Source organism: Camelus dromedarius, chromosome 14 (assembly GCF_036321535.1).
Source record: "Camelus dromedarius isolate mCamDro1 chromosome 14, mCamDro1.pat, whole genome shotgun sequence".
Taxonomy (NCBI): domain Eukaryota; kingdom Metazoa; phylum Chordata; class Mammalia; order Artiodactyla; family Camelidae; genus Camelus; species Camelus dromedarius.
The window spans coordinates 7,401,732-7,424,082 of record NC_087449.1 but is presented as its reverse complement, the minus strand read 5'-3'; the positions used below and the strand labels follow the sequence as shown (position 1 = coordinate 7,424,082).

Here is a 22,351-nt window from a genome sequence, read left to right as displayed (position 1 = left end):
TACTAAAAATGGTGCTTTCCTCAAAATAAAACCTTTAAAGATCCCTTAGTAGCTATTCAGGGACTGGAATTCAATTTCAATTCTCCACCCTTCGGTCAGCTGTGGATTCCAAATGCTCACATAGAACACTGAGAGTATGTACTTCATGGCAAACCTGATTTTTCCCCTGCAACAGCTATGTGTGCCTTAGTTACCACAAACCGCATTTTTACTTAGAAAATACACAGAGTAATAATGCATCTCAACAAGAGAAAATAGATTCTCTTTTTTATTTTATTTTATAGATAGCTTTGACATAAGCTTTAGATAGACCCACTTAACTACACAGTTTGTGAAATCTATCCCTTCAAATCATAATATTCTCTATTTTAGGCCATTATAGCTAAAAGCATGACTTCTCAAATCCTTTTATTACAAGTAGTTCTTGCACATAAATGTTACCTCACAATAGCAAAAAATGTAAACTTCTTTTGCAAACTACATAAATACTATAATATCTGCTTTGAAGATATTCTTATTTTAAAATCAGAATATACTCTAAATGCATTACATAGAAAACTCTGGTTAGTAGCCTCTGTGTATGCATTTTTTTTTCTTGCTGACTTGCCTTTCATGTCGCCTTTGAAGGGGAAAAAATTTAAATAGAATCCAGATCAAAATTCAGTTCACAAATAAAATAAGTACTGGAAGCATGCCAATAACTTTGGGCAAAATATGAAATGTGAAAATTATTCTATATACTAAATCTGACAAGCCACCAGTGGGATGGAGGGAACTGAATAGAAAGACCAGTTGGGCTCATATTTGATCATATACACAAGAACTTCAGCCTGCATGTCAATAACACCTTTTACCCCGCTGTGTGCTTGTTTCCAAATCAATCACGTCTTGCTGTTCTGGAGCACAACAGGTCATTTCTACAGCTGTAGTCCTAGATTGCAAAGTCTAGGTGGCCGGTGAATGTATTTCACCATCACTGTCCGTGATGTCTTCAAATACACATTTGAAATGTTTAAATATGCAGGTGTATTTATTCACCTATGCACGCTGAGAAGACCACATCGAAGTTTTGTTTGTTTGGCTTCAAAAGGAGCTTTTTACGTTTACCATTTTGTTATTACTTTTAAAGGAAATCTTTTTCCTCAGAATGTTTTTCAGTTAAAAATAAAGTTTACTCTGGAGCCCTTACTGATTTGTTGTTCTGAGATTCCTACTGTACACCAAGCTACTGGCCAAGGTTTGTTTGAGGAGAAAAACATCACCGCGGAAGCATTTTTTAAAAAAAAACATTCCGAATGCATGCAGAAAGAACTACATAGGCTTTCCAAACAGCTACATAAAGTGGCTCAAGTAACATTTTAATTTATTTTGGCCTAAGCCCTTTGACAACATTCTTTGAGAACACAAAGAGAATGGCTCGAGATGGTGGCAGAGCCCAGAAGGCACGGCCTGCTCGGCGGTGCTCCCAAGGGTTCCAGGACACCCAGCAGGAATCCACTGTCTGCCTTCCCGCTTCCTGTGCATTTTCTGTAAATGCATTCTGCCCTCTCTTTCCTGCCCGTGCTTTTTAAACTATGTAAAACAATTTTTAAAAATTCCCAATAATTCATTCAGACCTCAAATAACACTGTACGTGGGCTTTGCCGGGGACAGTAACCGTTCCTGACGTGCCCCTCCCACCGGGGCGGGGCCGGCGGAGGAGCAGGCGCGGCTCAGGGGCCGTTCTTGCTGCAGACCGGGCCCGGGTTGGCGTTTTCCTCCGTGTACTGGCTGCCCGTGTCGCTCCGGCTGAGGACCATGGAGGGGATGCGGGAGGGGCGCCTCTCCGGGTGCTTCTCCTGAGAGAAGCAGCAGATCATCCTCTTCATGGTGCTGTACATGTCCTCGTCCTTGTAGGAGTAGATGATGGGGTTCATGACCGAGTTGAGCAGCGCCAGCAGCAGGAACCACCGTTTCACGTGCTGCACGTTGCACTGCGTGCAGTTCAGGCCGTCGAGCAGCAGAACCACCAGGCCCGGGGTCCAGCACACGACGAAGGCCCCTGGAGGAAGAGAGAGAGGAAGCAACAGGCGCTCAGACCTCAGGCTAATTATTTAGGTTTCTTCTCGTCCAGTCTTTGATCAGAGGCATCAAGGGGACCTTAAGGCTTTGACTACTGCAAAGCCCACTTCCAGCCTTCCTCTGCCTGGGCTTGTTGGAAGCAAATAGCGGAGAACCTCTCTGACCGTTAACCACGTGCCATTTCACCTTCTTGTCGGCTTACCCAGCTATCCTGATTAGGGGCTGACACTTACTTCTTGCTTACTGAGCACGACACGGACCTTGTCCCTGTCCGTTCTCTGAATCACACTAGCAGGCAGCTGCAGTCATCGGCCACATTTTGTAGGTGAGAAGACTGAAGCTCAATTCCAGGGCATGTGTGGGGAGGCCTCACTCACTTAACCCTGCATGCTGCTGTTCTCTAAATCAGATTTTCCACATGCTCTCCTGAAAATAAGGCACATGGCGTCTGTGGGATGCTCCTAGTCTTGTAACTAAGTCACCTGCTCAAAAACTGTATTCTTCATAAATCCATGCTGATGCTTACTAAGCACTGTATTCTTTTTGACATATTCATCGGTCATCGTCTTAATAATCTGCTCTAGATTGAGATATTTTTAAATCAGAAATAAAGCTTTCCCTTTCATGATGAGATAGAGACATGCTTGTGAATAGCACATTCATTTATGTAGCACAGTTTTAGCACCAATGGCACATGAAGAGGAGTCTCTTCTGAGATCGTAGCTAGCTTACTTCTAAGCTTTCTGGTATGGTTTTCCTAAAATATGAGACATGGGTTCAATAGTCCCTTACTTAGACACCATAACATCAGATAACCATGACAGCTAACATGTGGGTGCTTTCCCTTATTAATTCATAGAACCCCATTATGAAGTAGGCATCATTGTCATTCTCAGGAAACTGAGGCACAAGAGAACTTGCTTACAATCAAATAGCTTGTAAAGAACATCAAATTTTAAACCCAGGCAGCTTCTCCCCTAGGCTGCACGCTTGGCCATGATGGAACCTGTGATGTGGCTTCAGATTTCTCCCAAAGTCCAGGCCCAGGGTCCTTATCATTGCTAAATGCCCTTACTTTTCCATTCAGCAAACAGTCACCATGAGCTTACAATGCGCCACGACTGTACTAGACAGTGAACAAGGAGAGGACCAGGCTCTCCGGGAGCCAAGGTGCTAATGGCAGAGACAGAATAAGCAAGTCTGTGAACCGTATCGCCAACTAGTTGCTCTTCCTGGTTAGAGTCAGACCTGAACAGTATTCCTCTTTTTGTTTTATCTTCCTTCTGAGAGGCACAATAATAAGTAAGTCAAAAATTATAAAGAGGCAGTGAGAGGCCATGAAACTCCGTGAGCTCTGGGGTCAGACAGCTATGCCCCGCTGCTCACCTTATGAGCTCCCCTCTGAGCCTTCATCCCCTTATTCAGTAAGGGTCATGATCCCAACTGTACGGGGTGGCTGTGAGGCTCAGAGGTAATGAAGAGTGGCACCTGACCCTGTGTTGGGGTCACGAAGCAGTGGTCATCGTGAGATGCTTTGTCAAAGACGTCTGCCGAACGTAGGTTGCAGGAGTTCTCGGGGCGTTTCATGCCCCATTTCATAACTGAAGCTCTCCAATGGCTCCTTTTTCCCCCCATCCTGTATCATTTTTGGTTTGGCTAACATATATAAAAAAAAGGAAGTGAACTTGGAGGTAAAAGATCAGATCTCTGGGTCCTAACTCTTCACTGACTGTACAGCTCTGGGAGATCCATGTCATCGGTCTGGACTTCAGCTTCCTAAACTGTAAACTGAGGACCTTAGGCACATTCTGGGTTTTTCAAACTGTGGGCCAGGATACCTTAGTGTGTATGCAATCAATTTAATGAGTTTGGAAAGGTATTTTTTTTTTTATAATGAAAGAATGGAAATGGAATAGCTCAGAGTCTGTGAAACAGACTAAGGGAAGTATCGTCTCATGAAACTTTTGTTTCAGTTTTATATACTGTATGTTTGTGTGCATTGGTTATAAAGTAAAATATTATTTCTGACTCTTAGGATTAGTCAAAAGTTTGAAAAACACTAGTTTAGATCATCTTTAAGGCCCCATCCAGCTCCAGTGGGCTGTATTTCCCATAATAGTAACACTTGTGTTCTCTCTGCTATTCCTGAGACAGGGTTGTTACGTGGTCCAGAGGGAAGAACTAAACAAAGCAGACATCAAAAGCTACCAACTTTGATGACAAGAGTCCTTTCTGTGTGCAATTGCAGAATTCCAAAGAAATCCCCGTGCGAGTGTTCCAAGGTTTTTGTGTTAATGGGTAGGAGGGAAAAATATTGATAAACTTTATACTTAAATATGCACGTCAAAATTTAATAGAGTATATAACTTCCAAACCAGTGGAAGGGGAAGAAAGCAACAAAAGGAAAGAAGAAAAAAAGATCTCAATACAAAAATAAGGAGGGAGAAAAATGAAACATAGGAAAGTGGGGTAAAGAACAAAATATGATGCTGGAAATAAATCCAAATACAGTTGACCCTTCAGCAACACAAGGATTAGGGGTGCCAACCTCTGCTCAGAGGAAGATCTGTGTGTAACTTTATAGCCGGCCCTCGTGCCTGTGATTCCACCTCTGCAGACTCAATCAACCTCACATCAGACTGTGTAGCACTGTAGTATGTATTTACTGAAAAAAAATCTGCACATAAGTGGACCTGCTCAGTTCAAGACTCTGTTGTTCAAGGGTCAGCCATATGCCAATAATAAAAATCAACGTTAATTGTATAGTTAAAAAAAGTGAATCTAAATAATTTGATGTCTAACAGTACATCCATATGTGATAAAACCACGAGGAAAAGCAAGACGGTTAACACGAAATTTATGATATGGTTACTTCAATAGGAGAGAGAGGGCCATTGGGACAGGGCACATGGGAGGGTCCAAAGACACTGATAATGTTCTATTGAATCAGGAGGCAAGTACACATGTGTTTAAAATGTCTTTTTATTCTTTTAAGTGTTATTCTTGAAACTGTACATATATCTCATATAATTTTGTTTGAATGATCTATTTCATACACGCACATCAAAAAAAGAAGGCTAAAAATAAATTGCCAATATGTTTTCCTAAAGCCTGTTTTTAAAATGGAGTTTTTCTTAATCATAAAAGTTTTTTTCCCCCAGCATGAAACGCTAGTTTGGATTACTCAGGGGACCTAAACACTCTAAGTAAATCTTCAAATTGATGCCCTGTTTGTCATAGTGTGGTAATTTGTATACATTTTCCATTTGCATTGAATTGCATAAAATAATTCATTCAGTCAACACTTGACACGCTTCTCATTGAGCAATGATTATGTACCAGGCACTGTTCCAAGCATTTTATATGAATTAACTATTTAATCTTCATAGCAACCCTTGGAAATAGGTACTACTGTATATACACACATACTATATCCATATACTACCCTCATTTTAAACACCCTGAGGAAGCCGAACCACAGAGAAGTTGGTAATCTCAAAGCCATGCTGCTGACAAGTTGGAAGCAGCGGGATTTGAACCCAGGCAGCCTGGCCCCAGAGCGTGTGCTCCCGTTCACATGCTAGGCTGTTCAGCAGGGAGCCACAAAGGATCTTATTTCTAAAGTAAGTGGTGGGGGACGGGGGAGGGTACTTCTGGCCTTTAAAGTCCTGTTCAGAGACTGTCATATCTGACTGTGAAACTGCATGTATCACAGCTATATCATTCTTTGGTTTGCTAACAGAAAGATTTTCTGGGGAGGGAAGGAAGAGAGGGAGGGAGGGAGGGAAGGAGGAAAGAAAAGGAGAAAGAATTTCAACCAGAATATAGGCTGGCCGTCAGGTTAAGAACAACAAAAATCTGCTGACCTTTTCTTTATACTGTTTCCAAGAACAACAAAAGGCAAGTCTCTGACAGATAGAACAGCCCAAACAAGGGCGCTGTTGAACTCGAGAGCGGGAGCTTCAGCTGGCCGTCTAAGACGATGACTACACCCCAAGCGGTAATGCTGGGAAACGTGCAGCTCCGAGACTCGTCCACCGGCGGCCAAGCTCTCCCTCCTAAGCACATCTCAGAGTGGAGACACAGTTTATCTAAACAGTTCATTCTTTGGGGTTTTTTTTGGGTTTGTTTTTTTTTTTTTTTTTTTTTTTTTTTTTTTACTGTATGTCACCAGCAGCAGATATGAGATCACCAAAAACATTCAAAAGGGGAAGAAAATGTCAGGAACGGTTTGGGCCTTGGGAATCTGTCATCATGGAAAATTCTTGAAGAATGTGGGAGAAACATACAAATGGGCAACTGTCCCAGTTCTTAAAAGAGGGGCAGATGCTAGGTCCTGGGAAATACATATCAGCCATTCCCTTATCAATTTCCAATAAATTCTAGAAGAAAAAACTAAGATGAATATTTTTTGAGTATTTAAACTCAATGCTCAGACCACAACAGCTGGGAACAAGCGAGGCTTTCAAAGAGTCATCATGACAAACCCAAATCACTTCTGTTGTTGTTGTTGTTGTTGTTGTTGTTGTTCTAAATCGGGCATTAACAAGTAGGAGCAGATCTGAAGGGTCTATCTGGGAACCAGTGGAAGAAATCAGGAATGTTTCTCTTAGAGAAGAAAAGTCAAGGAAAAACACATCGTGTTAACCGTCTCCAAAGACCTGAAGGACCATCACACAGAAAAGGAAGCACAACTTACTTTGAAGGTCACCCTGAAACAAATGGAAAAGTACAAAAAGGCAGAGTTGGATGTAAGACTTCTTTGTAAGTAAATGAAACTATTTAGGAGAGGAATTCATTGTCCAGCAGACAGAGAGCCTCCCCTGGCCAGGGAATTTCCTTTGCCTGCATCATCTTGAGATGAACAAAGGGAAGGGATTCTTCCCAAATGAGAGAGAGAGAGGGTTAAATGGCTTCTAAACTTCTTTCCAAGTAGAAAATTGCTACATTCTACAAACTATGAGTTTCAACTCCCCATAAAACTCAAATTCGACTTGTTGGTTTCCCAGACAACAATGTACTGTTCCCATCAGACAGTATGGCTAAAAACTGATTAAGAAGAATTCTCTGAGCTAGCAGTTCCCAAAGCTGGCCATCAAATTCCCAGAGGAGCTTTTTAATAATGCAGATCCCTTGGTCCTACATCAGACCCAATGGGCAGACTCCCTGGGGTGGGATGTGGAAATCTGCAGGGCTAAAAAGTTCCCTGGGTGACTATGATGCATTGCCAGTTTTAAAACTGTTTCTCTGTCCTGATCCAAAAATAGTTTAACCTACAACCTATGGGGACTTGGCAAAAAGTCATGGAAAAGAGAAAGAGGGCAGAATTCTTTGCCATGAGAAAATTGCCTTTAGATCAATACCTTCAGCTTCTATTTGGAAAATGCTGGAGCATATCTCAGGCATACATGAAGTGTACAAGCACCAGCAGCGAAGCCAGTCTGCAGGCAAGGCACACACCATCCTCCGCTGGCCTTGGCTGGCTCCCTGGTTCACCCTGCCATGCCTTCCTGCCTCCTCATCTAAGGTCTGCTTTTCATGCTAAGCTTAGCTCCTATTCCACCTCCTCCACCGGACCTCTCCCATCCATTCAGCCCACGGTGACCACTCCTTCTTCTGAACTCCTGTGGCGCTTTCCGCCTACAACATCCACAGGGCCCTGGGTAGATCGCTGGCTTGATTCCACTCTACCATTTCCCAAGAGCTCTGGGCCGAGGCAGTGTGCTGAGAGCTTCACATACACCCATTGTTTAAAACTCACAGCCCTGTGGGTTGCCGCTCTCACTTTCCCAGTCTCTCATATGATGAGTTTGAACTTTAGAATGGCTCGAGAGTTTGTCCCAGGTTTAGAAGCCAATAAATAGAAGGCTCACAATTTGAACCTAGGCCCGAGTCCCCCATGCAAACTCCTGAGCATTGTGCTCTACTGAGGTAATTTTTAATAAGTATGTCCTGTTTTTCAGGCCTGTTCTAAGCTCCCTAAGCATGCAGGCTGTGCCTCATACCTGTCTGTGTCCTTAGAATTAAGTATGGAGCCCCACGCTCAGCCGCAGAGAAGACAAGTCCATCGAACATAACTGAAGTTTATTAAGAGCCCACGGGGGGCCTGGTACCACACTAACTGCAGCACCTGCTGATGCCCGCGCTGTCTGGTCCCGCCCTTTGGGCACTGACAGGCACGGAGCCCGGATGTGACGATTCTGACTACGCTCAAGGAAGGTCGCAGGTGAAATGACTCAGCTGAGCTGAGTTCTGAAGGTCAAGAATGACTTTGCCGAGGTGAGAAACAGCATGATGTACTTGGGGAATTCCAAATAGTTCAGGATGGTTTTAACCCAGGAAAGTGACTGGGGAAGTAAGATGAAGCCTGAGAGATGAACATAGGTCAGACCCAGACGGGCCCTGCGGCCAATTCTCAGGAGTTTGGATTTATTGTATAGTTCACACCCCATAAGCCTTTTTCAACCAGGAGTTTATCAAGAGAATTAAGTCTGCATGCCCTCAGGTGTCCACTGTATGTATTGAATTAACCTCTCCTCAAGCATCTAGAATGGTCTGAGTCACGCATCATCACCGGAGGACTGGGAAAATACTTCTATGTTCCATGGTTCATAAAGGAAATCTACTGAGAGAGCTTAGAGCAGAGGCTTTTCAGGCTCAGTTGCAACTCATTAGCGGCTTGTGAAATCAATTTAGTAAGTTGCAACCAGCAATTTTCTAAAAAATAAAATAGAACAGAAAAGATCAGAATGCAAGTATAGTAAGGGTAGCTTTCCTGAAACTTGTTTCGGTTACACACAAAAATATGTGTGTATGTACTGGGCCATGTTACAGAATGCACATTATTTCTCACTGTGGGGTCCTGATTTAAAAAAAAGAAAGTTTGAAATCTACTCCCATAGACTATCATTTTTTTAAAAAGTAAAAGGGACACTTCCCAAAGAAAATCTCCTGTTAAACCTTTAAAGCAGAACTGCTCTGACTAAAGAAAGGGATGGGGGTGGGAGGAATTAACTAAAAGCTCTTCATGGAGAATTCACCCTCCCCTTCACCCTCCAACCGTCCCCACCACACACGTGCACACACTGAGGAACCTCTGAGGAACCCCTGGGAACCTCACTGACCACAGTCTGAAAACCACTGCCATGGAATGGTAGTTCTTTGAAGATTTTTAATCAGGGGCATGGGTGAGTCTTCTGTTTTAGAGCAAAGCTGTGTCTGAGTGCTCAGAATGGACGGGAGGCACGTGAAGCTCCAAGCCCGCACCCCACCCTGCCCACATCAGAATCACCTGGGGTGCCTGCTTAAAATTCCGATTTCTGGGCCCCACCCAGACCTACCAAAAGAGAAACTGATGAAGGCATGATCTAGGCATCTCCAGTTTTCTGGGGAGTGATGTAGTACAGTAAAGCATGGGGACCACTGGCCTAGGCAGGGAGACTCATCAGAAGACTGGCTAAAATTCAGGTGGAATCTAAGGATTTGACAAAGTAGTGGCGATGGAGATGGAGAGATGTGGACAGGCTAGCAAGGTGGTAAGAAAGAAAAACTGTAATACTTGATGGATAAACAATTGGATCTAGGAAGTGAGGGAGAGGAAAGACTCCAGGTGACTGGGTAGCATGTGATTCTGATAACCAAGGAGGGGAGAGAGGAGGGGCAGGCTTAGGAGGAGATGGTGGTTCTGTTTTAGGCATCGGGCACTTGAAGTATCTGTGGCTCCTCCAGGCATCATCGTGTAGAAGGCAGCCAGAAATGTGGGTTAGAACTCTGAGAGCTCCACACTGAAATGCTGACTTGGGAGTCACCAGCAGCAGGCAGGAACTGAAGCCATATGACCTTTCATTAATAAATACAAAGCAATCACCTACCAGGTGCCAGCTCCCAAGAGTGGATGTCTTCATGACGATTGCATTCACATAACAAATCTAACTTCCTTCTATCGCCAGCCATGTGACAGGTCAGTCATACTGATAAGAAGCAATCATTTTTTTATTCTTTATATTTTTAATGATGCTCTATGTTCTTTCAGTACCTTTGAGGAGACTAATAGTCCTATGAACTACAAATGAGCTCTCCTCTAGTAATTCAACTAGTTTCAGTGCTAGACTCAAAAACCAGTACCGTGAGTTCAACGTAAGTTTCTGAAGTATAGTGAATCATATACTAGGATATTCAATTAAGTACTGAAATGACATTTAATGACTACAATTTAGGGTAATCAGAAACATCAAATTAAGGGACATCAATCACTTTGGAAGATACAATTACAACTGAACATATGGGTGACAAATGAAGTAAAAGATCTCTCAAAGTCCCTAGTCAATATTATGTTTAAATAATCTGCGAGCACCATCCCCCCCCCCTCATTTGGACATTTTCAGAACATCTCAACACTCTGGTTAATACCAGAGTATTGGAAAGAAGATTACATTACATTACAGCCCACCTGGGAGAAGGGCCCCTCACTAGAATGTATTTAAGACAGTTCTTGGGGTTTTGGTGACAGACACAATATGTAGAAGATTGAGACCTTGAGTTGCACGGAACCTGTTCTTCAGGACCATACTTTTCTATTCCATCTAGTTAGCCTTATTTTTGTCTGTTTAAAAATTCACACATGCAATTAAAAAGGAACCTTGACATCTGAGTGGCACATGAAACACGCATAACAATAAAGGCTGTCACGCACACGCTCTCACTTTGGCACATGGGCTGCTCATTTCATCAAACGAGAGGATATATTTTAAATATGTTTACTCTGTTATTCTTTGTTTTTAGTCCAGGAAAAAAACTGCAGGGCACCAGCGATAATGCTAACCTAGAAAGCCACAGGGCTGTCTGATTTACTAAAATAGAAAATTACAACTCTCCATAAAAATCAGGTGGTGAACCTCAGCTTTGGGGAGCTCTCTTCTTATTTGAAAAGAGTTTGAAAAGTAAAATTTTAAAGTCAATGGATATTCTTGTTAGAAGTATTATGATGTATAAGTTACACATGAATGGGATGGTCAAGGGAAAATGCTCTTCTGATGCGAAAGAGTTTATTCAATCATTTAAAAATAACACTTCCAGATGTGGTTTGCATTCAAATCCATACACACGTGCCCACAGTGTTTTAGAAGTCCAGTAATTCAGAAAATAGATTGTCACATATGTGAAAGGCGCAAAAACACATACCTTGAGTCAACGTAACTTATTTCTACTGCAGAAAACAAGAAAACAGGGAGACACTTCAAACAGACGCTGAACAGTTCAGCATTCCACCACCAATTCATGTAGCACTACTGTTACTACTGCGAGATCTTTGGACTCTAACTAGTTTTAGACACTTGTTTCAAATTTGTGGCCAGTTTAGGAAAACTGAAAATCTTGGTGCCAAGGGGTTACGAGATAAAATTTAAAGCAGAGGCATACCAGCTAGAACCACAGCCTAGACCTAATTCTAGTGTTTAACTCAGGGCAACAGCTGGAAACCATAAACTGTGTAAGTAAGAAAACACCATCTCCAGCTCCAGATTCCTCTTTAAGCATCACATGCACAGACCTGCAATACCTCAGCGCCTCACTATTACATCCAGGGCTCTCTAGCATCTAAGAAAAGGTGCAAGGTCAGTTGTGTGCACTGGCAGAGAGGCAGCCACTTGGTATAAACTCAACGACTGACAGATCCCACCTCACCAGCCCAAGGGTCTGAAATTCCCTCTGCTGCAGTCACTCCTTTGAATTAGGAAGGCCTGCCGTTGCACTTTACCCAGAAACATAAACATATTAAGCTGTAGGCATGTAATAATTTACATATGACATAAGCTGTCATCAGCACAGAGCAGGGTCATGGGGCAATATAAAAGAGGTATCACTGATGGACTAAAAATCTTAAAAGGGTTACGGCATGGGACACTGCACAAGGAAGTTGACCAGGTTAGGAGACGAGATTCTGGACATCCAGGTGGCACAAAATACTGTTCTGAGCTCAGAGGAAGGGAACAGGATAAGGAAGGAGTTGGGGGACTTGACTTAGAGAGGGTTGGGCCTGGGAGAGTGGACAGCACTGAGTAACTCAGGAACTACAGCGTCCTGACGTAGGGCTACCACGTTCCACCCTAAGCCCATGGCCGCCATCATTAATCCACCACCCTATGAGCAGAAGAGCTCAGATATCGCCTAGAATTCTTTACAGCACAGGGTTCAAACAGCCTCAAGCGATCAGTTGGAATTTGAGTTGACATCCACTTACCATCCCTATGATAGTAAAAAGAGCACAGGCTTAGGATCAAGCAGCCCCTGAGCTGAAACCCTGGCTTATGCCCACGGGCAAATCAGTTCACCTGCCTGCTCCTCCTTCCATTTCTTGGCTATGAAATGAGCAGGAAGGATACTGACCTGACAGGATTTTTGTGAGAATTTAGTGAGATAATGGGTGGAGAGTGCCTAACACAGAAAACACTCAGAAAATGTTCATTCCGACTGCCTGGATAGTGTCAGATACCTCCCCGGCTGTGCTCCCCGGGGCAAGTCATAAACACACCTGGGAGAGGGCTCCAGCTGCTGTCGTGCGCCCACACCTGCGCACACTCACGTGTATATGCACACACGCACACACAATTTACTCCCCTCTGTCCTGTGTCGGCTGCCCTGCTAGACTGACATCCTCAAGGGAGATCCCTTTTGTATCATATTCAACTTAGGATGCCCAGTGCTTAGCCACGTGTCGTACACATAGTAGGTACTTAATAGAAGCTTGTTAAATGAAGGAGCGAGGGATCTGGATTTGAAACCAGACCCTGACTAGAGTATGCTTTTCAAAAAGGTCATTCTCTTTCTCTGCCCCCAGCTTCTTCATCTGTATGTTAATGGGATTGGGCTAAAATGACCTCGAAGTTTCCTTCTGGCTCTTACATTTGATGATTTCTGGGTTTCAGTGTAGCTTCCTTCAGTCACAGCCGACGTATAGTCCAAGTGACTGAGGAGAAAGGCAAAAATGGAGGCTCTGTAGGGTGCCAAGTGGGAGAATTTGGGGGTAAATTTAAGATGCGTGTCACATGATTGCAGCAGAAGCTGGGGTCTAGATGGGGCACCTAGAAGGCTCTCAGATAGTCAACATTTATTCAATTAATATACAGTGAGCATTTGTTAAGAGTTGGGAATAGCAGGACAAAGAAGACAGAGGAGTAAATGGTTACCACGCAGGGTGCACACAAGATACTGTACGGGCAAATGGCCTGACGGTCTGCAGGACAGTTGGGACTATTGTCTCCCACAGGGTCACCACGGATTGAGTTTTTAAAAGGCTGTAAATGTTAAGAATACCTATGGCAGTGTAGCTATTATCACATTGTTTTCAATATAAACAACATTTTTGAAATATTAAAAACAATAACATTGTTGAAACAATACTGAAATAATTCAAAATAATAATATTGGTATAAAACAATAATAATATTAAAAACAGTAACAATGTTGATATTGAAAACAATAATAATAGAGTATGTTCATAATATATGGTTGAATTTACAAAAACCCCCAACAGGTTGTGAAACACTACGGATAGTATGATTCCATTCTGATTAAAAGTAATAAATTAGGCCTATATCTGTGTGTGTGTGCGTACGCACTTAGAAAAGATCCCAAAATATATATCCAAATACCCCAGCAGATAGAATCTGTAAGCAGCATGATCCGAGTGGTTTTTACCTTCGTCCTTATGCCTTTCATTGCAGTCTTCATTTTTGCTATGAGCATTTCTCTTTCTCTTTTCTTTTTTTTTCTTTGAGATAATAAGCTATCACTGAAGCTATTTCTGTTTCTATCTGGGGAACACACACATTTGCACGCACTAGATTTCTACAGCAAGAAGTGTCATAAGATTGATCCCATGTAGCTGAGAAATGGGAAGGTCCAGGCTGCCTCTCCCAGTGAATCTCTTAACAGCAGTTTCACTCCATTTTACCTACAGAGAGTTTACTAAGCAGGAAAAATGCACAGCAAGTGTACAGAAAGGTCATTAAATGGTAAAACCACACCATCACCCTTGAAGTGGAATCAATACAAACCAATTGTGGAAAATGTGAGGTGTGTTATTGCAATATGAATTTGAAAGAACCATTTCCCATTCATCATACATGACTCATAAAGGGCACAAAGGTGAAAAAAGGGAGTACTGGACTGTACCCTGAGCCACAAGGTCCCAGATGACCACTTCCCTTCCCACCAAGAGCATAACTGGGGCTGGTCCCCACTGGAAGACAGGGGCTGGGGAGATGGAAGCCACTCCAGATTACATGTTATGGGAGTGGGGCTGGCTAGATCCCTTTATTTATCTATTGTCAGAGAATGGGGTCCACCTAAATCCACCTTCCAGAGATCTGAAGCTTCAAAACCTTTTAAATAGAAGCCCCTCCTCCCCTCCTCATGAAGCAGAGCCTACTGACCACACCTCTGCCTCTTCCTGGTAACTGTGTCACCCCCGGGGGGTGCTATCCCTCGACAGTTGTCCGTCACTTGTCCCCTCACGGTGGAGGCCATCGGCCACCCATAGCCCACGGTCCCTGTGCCTCTGACAAGCCCTTCTGCCCTTCAGTTCACTGCTGCTAATGTCCTGTGGGCTTAGAAAGCAAAGAATGAACACGAACTACAGTTAATAAAGTCAACAGAGCTCTGAAGAATGACGTCAGGGAAAGAGTGCACTGGGGCTTTGAGACAGCTCTTTGTGCTCAGAGGACGTTTTCCACTGTGGGTGTAGGCACGTGAAGATTGTTTTATAGATTAAATGGATTGAGGGACACCAATAAAAACACAACTGACAGCTACATGGGCTAATCTGAAGAATCCGCTGTCTCCCATGAAACATGCAAACTAACGCACCACCATTATGTCTATTATAAAAAGTAATCAAGCAAACAAACAAATAAAATGGTTGTTAAGCACGTAGTTCATAGCTTCCAAAGTTTCATCGGACATCTGGAAACCGGTACTAGGACACAGGAAAGCAAATTCTCCTCTTTCCCCCCATTTCAAGCCATCACAGTGAAAGCAGGCTAAGCAAGCATTGGGTGCATGCAGGCAGAGGTGGAGAGAGTCTGCCGTCAGTGCATCCTGCTGATTCCTAAATAGCCAGCTTCTCTAATCACTCATGTTGCATTTGTTATGCTCTCTGCTACATACCAAGTGAGAAAAAAAATCCAAGTGACAAACATCTATACGTTCAAAAAAATTTTTTGGGGGGGTGGGTAATTGGGTTTGTTTGTTTGTTTATTTTAATGGAGGCACTGGGGACTGAACCGAGGACCTCATGCATGCTAAGCACACAGTCTACCCCTGAGCCATCCCCTCCCCTAAACATCTACGGTTTTAACTTGGCAGGAGGATGAATCAGAGCACCATTCAGAGCTGTTGAAGTATTTTTCACTTGTTACTTCTGAGTCTATCTAACTTTTTCCTAAGCTGGTTGGAATTGGTATTTGCTTTAAAGAAATGCAAGCTGACACCATCTTTATTTTCTAAAGACTTATTTTTCATTTATTTTGTAATATACAAAGCAATGCTGGTCAGAGCACACCCCCAAGAATATGGTGATAATTACTGACTAGCCTTCTAACTAGCAGTACGGTAATGCTAGGTGTAAACACGGCCTTGCTTCCTAACTTTCCTTGCTCCTCAACTCCTCAGCTGCCCTGCTGCCAGCCTTTCCCCATGACCTGTTTATCTCAGATGCTCTCCTTTATCTGCTTTTCTGCATTTATTCTTTTTCTTCAAGAATTCTGCTTGTATCTAATCTGTGATAATAACCCCGCATGACTTAGTGACCCCTGCAGACTGGGCACTCATCTGATTCCACTGTTCAGATCCTGGGTATAGGCACTGCCATCCCAGCCCCACATGCATCATCCAACAAAAGTACCGAGACCCAAGAGGTGCCCACAAGAGTGCTAATTACCCGGCACACGGGCAAACAAGATGAGACACACCAGCTCTCTCCCAGGTCCTGCTTCACTGGCTCCTTCTCAGAGTTCAGCTCTCAGCTCCAAGTGTGCCCTTTGGAGAGATCTTCATTTGTACCATATAAAGTAGTGCCCGACCCAGCCATTCCCTAAACTATTACTGGCTGATCCCCATGCATCACTCTCTGCACTTGTTTATCTGTTGACTGGTTGGTTAATTCATTTATGAATTGCCCATCATTTCAACTGGAGAGTAACCATGAGACTGAGGACTTTGCCCATTTAATTCACCTACAAACACCTTTCTTGTAGACAGTGCCTTCCAGTTCCCTTCCAGAGGTTCTGATTCCAGGAGTCTCAAGTAGGGCCCAAGAATCTGAGTGTTTAACCAATGCCCCCAAGGGATTCCCATGCTCAGAGCAAATGTACAAAGTGCTGGGTTTCACACAAACCCAGGTCTTAAAGTCTGATGACCATATCTGCTTCCACCCAAACTGGGGATCCTTCTGCTGGAAAGGAAAAGTTTCCAGTTCGGACACATTCTGTAGACTCTTGTAAAATGTAATTTGGTTATAATGAACGGCACAGGCCTGCAAGAACTTAAGAAAAGCTATCCTCGGTCAGGTCAGGCTGATATTCAAGAAAAAGAAAATTATCAGTAAAGCACAACCTGACTCATAACTTAATGAACAAACTATGCCATCAGAAAAGGGAAAAAACATTATTTGGAAATATTCTCAGTTTGCATTGAGCAAACCTTCAAAGTTCAATAGAAGGAATATGAGGCAATTTTTTCAGGAGATGACAAATAACTTGGCTTAAGTACACAGTAAGGATGAAAGCAGAAGAAGGCAAAGTAAGGCTGGAGGACATGGATAGAATCTGTGTAACAGACACCAGTGAAAGAAATGACGGACACTGAGAATAGGGCAAGGAGATGCCACATAGTAGTATCCTGTAAGAACCTGGAAACGAGAGGAAAAAAGGTTGTTCTTTAACTATTTGCAAATGATGCAACTGACAAGGGTTTAATTTCCAGAATATACAAACAGCTCATACAACTCAATTACAAACAAACAAACAACCTAATCAAAAAATGGGCAGAAGACCTAAACAGACATTTCTCTAATGAAGACATAACAAATGGCCAATAGGCACATGAAAATATGCTCAATATCGCTAATTATCAGAGAAATGCAAATCAAAACTATAATGAGGTATCACCTTTTACTAGTTAGAATGACCATCATTAAAAAGTCCACAAATGATAAATTCTGGAGAGGCTGTGGAGAAAAGAGAACCTTCCTACACTGTTGGTGGAGATGTAGTTCGGTGCAGCCATTATGGGAAAAATGATGGAGATTCTGTAAAAAACTAAAAGTAGACCTACCACATGATCCAGCAGTCCCACTCCCAGGCATGTATCTGGAGGAAACTTTAATTTGAAAAGATACATGCACCCCAACGTTCACAGTAGCACTATTTACAATAGCCAAGACATGGAAACAACATAAATCTCCATTGACAGATGACTGGATAAAGAAGTTGTGGTTGGTCTGTCTGTCTGTCTGTCTGTCTGTCTGCCTATCTATTTATCTATTTATCTATCTACCTACACACACACACACACACACACACACACACACACACACAATGGAATACTACTCAGCCATAAAAAGGAAAATACCATTTGCAGCAACACAGATGGACCTGGAGATCATCATACTAAGTGAAGTAAGCCAGATAGAGAAAGAAAAATACCATATGACATATATGTGGAATCTAAAAAAATGACACAAATGAACTTATTTACAAAACAGATACAGACTCACAGACACAGAAAACAAACTTATGGTTACCAGTGGGGGAAAGGGAATGGGAAGGGATAAATTGGGAGTTCGGGATTTGCACATTCTAACAATTATATATAAAACAGATCAACAACAAGGTCCTACTGTACAGTACTCACTGTATATTCAATACCTTGTAATAGCCTATAATGAAAAAATATGAAAAGGAATATATACATATACACACATATATATATATAACTGAATCACTGTGCTGTACACCAGAAACTAACACAACACTGTAAATCTACTATACCTCAATTTTTTAAAAGGCTGTTCTTTGAGTAAGCCCTAAACCAAAGTCACCTTAAGGAGGTATTATAGTCCCCAGACCTGCAACACCTTTCCTGATCTCTGACTGAAGAAAGAATGTCATCAGAGCCAGGGCTGTCTGCAAGAACCATGCGCGATTCCCAGGGAGAAAACATCTTGGTCAAGGTCAGCCTCTCTCATGGCTGGGATGTCTCTACTGTTCTGATGCTCTGCAAAACGTAACCTCTGATGGTAACTGGATTTGCCAGGTATTGAGCATCCAAACTTCTAGGTAATTTTACTTCCTCGATCCAAATAAATATGATGGCCTTCTAGTTAATTACACATACACACAAACACACACACACACACACACACACACACACACACACACACACCCCATCCAGAGAGAGGGCAGGCCAAAGGGAGGAAGGCAGGAGGCAAATCAGTTCTGACGCCAGGCTTTCTGCACATTCTTCCCTCTGCCCGCTTTATGGCGGGCTGACCGCTGCCTCCTCATTCTTTGAAAAGCCAGTTCCTTTGTCACGTCCCCTGTGCAGCTTTCCCCAGACACTCCTCCCAGGCTGAGTCAAGCGTTTCCCATCCCACGTTTCCATACGCTCGCCACATACTCATGGTCAAATGAGACACCACGCGTGGACGATCCCTCCCCCCGGCCAGCTGGACTGAGTGCACCTGCAGGACAGACATGCTGCCATGTTCACCTTGGATTCCCGACACCTGGCCAGGGCTGGCCGCTTAGTAGTTGCTCAGTTTTCAAGGAAGCAGGAAAGGAAAGCTGAAATGTCACAGACAGGAAACACAGAGGTAGCAGCAGAAAATTAAACATGCTCCCTGCCGGGTTTTCCCCTGGAATGAGTCACTCCGATGTACTGGTTTCAGACAGATCCTTTCTCAAGTAATGGCCAGTGCCCAGCTGCAGGACCTCAGGAGACCCACGTTATGAATGTACCCACTAGCCTGTTCCCAAACGTTGCAAGTCGGCTGGTTAGAATTCAAAATACACTTTGTCACGAGTATACATAAGTGGCTCTAAGTCACTCATAAAAGCCTGTTTCACCCATACACAGTTGATCACAGGCAATTCCGGACTTAACAGCAATTTGATTTGCAGTGATTTTTCACTGATTTATTCTTGGCCAGTTAGATATCCTTTTAACGGTTGCTAATATTTGAAATAACTTCCAACCGTCTCCTTCCAAACTGTGAGCCTTGCCTTGGCTAAGGCCCCCACCAGTTCCTTCGAGTAGCATCCGATGTGCATTTCTGGAACTTCTGCGTATTTCTTCAAGACTCCTCAGTCCTTTCCCGCCACCCCATATATCTCTTATACCTCTGTATTTGAAAACAAAGTAAATTAAATCTTAAAGCACGCAACTGATTACTTATCCTGTATAGCTCATACACACACATATATATGCATACCTTAAATAAGTACACTTGCTTTATATTATACACAGATATTTAATTCAGAGTTGACAAAATAGAGTGTTGGTAAAAAATTCTTTTAGAGAAAGATTGAATATTCCAGGCCCTTGGGTGGGAACATAGTTCCCTTTAAGACACTGTTTCTCCCCAAAATTAGATTGAACTTAGTTTCTGTCACTTTATTCTGGAAAGTAAGCAGCAAATTTAAATACAAGGACTGTCTGTGCTAACAGTGCTGTACTGTCTAATCTTCACATTCTCCTCTGGGCAAAAATGATCACAGTTCCCATCTGTGTTGCTGATCATAAATGTGCCCCATCCCCATCTAAGAACATCAATACAAAAGGCTAGTTTTCTTTTTTTAACTGATGTCTTCCCATATTCATTACCACATTTATTAACCTTTGTATTAAGTGTTCAGAAAGTAAGATGGTTTAAGAGACAATTTCTCCCTTCAATGTGTTTGCCCTCTAAGTAGGGTGAACAGGGCACACACAGTAAAAATAACCATCGTAAGGTAGTAAATGACAGGTATCAAGTGAACAGAACAGGAGAATGACACAGGAGCTCAGAGAAGAAATCTCTACTGGTTGGGGTGATCAAAGATCTGACGGAGAAGGCAGGTTTTGAAGAGGGAGTCATGAAGGAAATGCAGGAATTGAATTATTAAGAATGGAGAAAACTCTCAATTTGTCCCCGACGCACTGACATGACGTGTAACTATACCAAACACCTCTGAGACCAGCACCGTACCTCAGTGCTGTGATATCCGCAGGCTGGTGCATTCTTCTCCCAGAGGAACTCCAACCCACGTTACCATAGGCACCCGGGAAGCCAAGGAGTCCTCTTCTGATCTGGGATGCTTTATCATAATCTGCAACAGAAGAGTCTGAGGCTCTTCTTATGGTCCGTGTGTTTCTCCATTTGGGTTAATCAAACACATTTCAGCCACATTACATCATAGTTTGAAAGAATCCTCTGTTTAAAAGGTTACTTTTTCTATCCTACTAATCAAGTGAGATTAGTAAGTCAAAATGGGTAAACAACAATACATAATTTGTAAATTGTTAATCGGAGAAACGTCTAAATCACATAATACAGATGCTCAGAAAGATCATTCAAAGTTTAAAGGAGTCTGTCTTTGAACTCGAGACCATCTATTTACCTTGGTCCAGGATGCTGGACAAATCAGACACCCTAAGTTCAATAAAGGGCAAGTAAACAAAGTCTGAGATACTGTCTCACTCAAATCGAGGAACTAAGATGATACTCAGATAATAAAAAGCTCATCTTCTAGTCCCTACCCCAGAGGAAAACATTAAGCACTTCCTTCCTCTTTCAACATATACCTCTTTATTTTCCTGAAGCAAATGTGTTTATTATCATGTGCAATGACTAATTTGATATTCTTACCTAATGACACACACATACTGAAGGATTTACTAGTTAGGTAAACTTGGTGATTTACTGAAACTTGCTAAGCCTTGTTTCCTCAGCAAGAGAGAAAATTCCCCTCGAGGGGCTGGTGAGGCCCAGCGGGGAGAGCCCCTCAGTGCAGCATTTTGCACCGTCATCATCCTGACCAGCATCTCTTACTTTCACTCCAGGTAAGGCCTTCTGTGATCCAGCACTTGGAAAACCGACAGCGGTCTGGTTGCAGGCACTGGTCAGAGGAGCAACACGGCGTGGTGTTTTAACAGCTCAGCCTCCAGGGCCAGACTGCTGGGTTCAAAGCCCCGATCTACATTTGCTTTTGGGTTCCCTTGGGTGGTTTTTATTTAACCTATTTGAGCCCCCTGTACCTCAGTTACCTTATCTGTAACATGCGGAGAATAAGGATGCCCACGTCCCGGGGTTGCTGTAAGGGCGACATGACTCATCACACATAAAGCATCCAGATCACTGCTCGGCACGCAGAAAGACATGGTGTGCCAGACAGCCCTGCTGTTGGCCCTGCTCTCCAGCTTTAAAGATGCTCAGGATCAAACTCCAGGGCGGGAAGGGGTGGAACCAGAGTTATTTGAAATGGTTTCTAAGTCAGCCCACTGGGACAATGATATATATTTTTTAATGAATTTAGTCTTTTGTAACATAGCTGTACAGGAGGAATTAAGTGAACAGACCTGGCCGGCAGAAGACCTGCGAGCCCCACCCATTTTGCACAACTCTGTTACAGCACTAGCAATGCTGTCAGCATTTTTCATCTTCCTGCCTGTTTGCTCTCCTAGACCATATGGACCTCAAGGACAAGGACTCTGCACAGCCAATTTACGTTTGCATTCCCAGTTCTTGGCATAGTGCGTGACCTAAAGCAGGCACCTGATCAACATTTATTAATAAGTGAGTGAATAGAAATGAGTGAATAAAAGAATGGTCTGAAGATACATGTAGAAATTTGCCCAAGTACAAGAAGACCTTTACAATACTATCAGAGCAGAGTCTGACCCTTGGCTCACCAAGTAGGCTCCAACAGCAAAGAGAAGACAGATGAACAGGAGTGACATCACTAAAGCCTGGAGCCTCAATTTCGCAATCCCTAGTTTTCACCATAGGGCGGTTTTATTCTGAATCATCTTGTTTGCTTAGCAATTCTAATTTAGCCCAGCCAGAGCTAATGTATTGCATGGGGCCTTTGGCAAGATTGTTTTGCTTAATGTAGATGAGACACTTCCATCCGACTACAGTATTTATTTAATGCTTGTGCCCAGTTCAAGTAAGAGCAAGTCATCTTCCCATACTTATGCCAAACTTTTGTCAATAAATCTAATAAAACATTTTTTATAGAGTTACAGACTTTGA

The 22,351-nt window shown here is 42.9% G+C and overlaps 1 protein-coding gene across 1 annotated transcript in view; it reads right to left on the bottom strand.

The window, feature by feature from the left end:
* Positions 1-1,648: 1,648 nt before the first annotated feature.
* The window catches only part of LPAR3 (lysophosphatidic acid receptor 3), a 75,467-nt gene continuing 54,764 nt past the window's right edge, over positions 1,649-22,351 (bottom strand). The window contains exon 4 of the mRNA XM_031465496.2: positions 1,649-2,041. Coding sequence (XP_031321356.1) covers positions 1,713-2,041 — 329 coding nt within the window. The 3' untranslated portion in view covers positions 1,649-1,712. The remainder of the gene's footprint in view (positions 2,042-22,351) is intronic.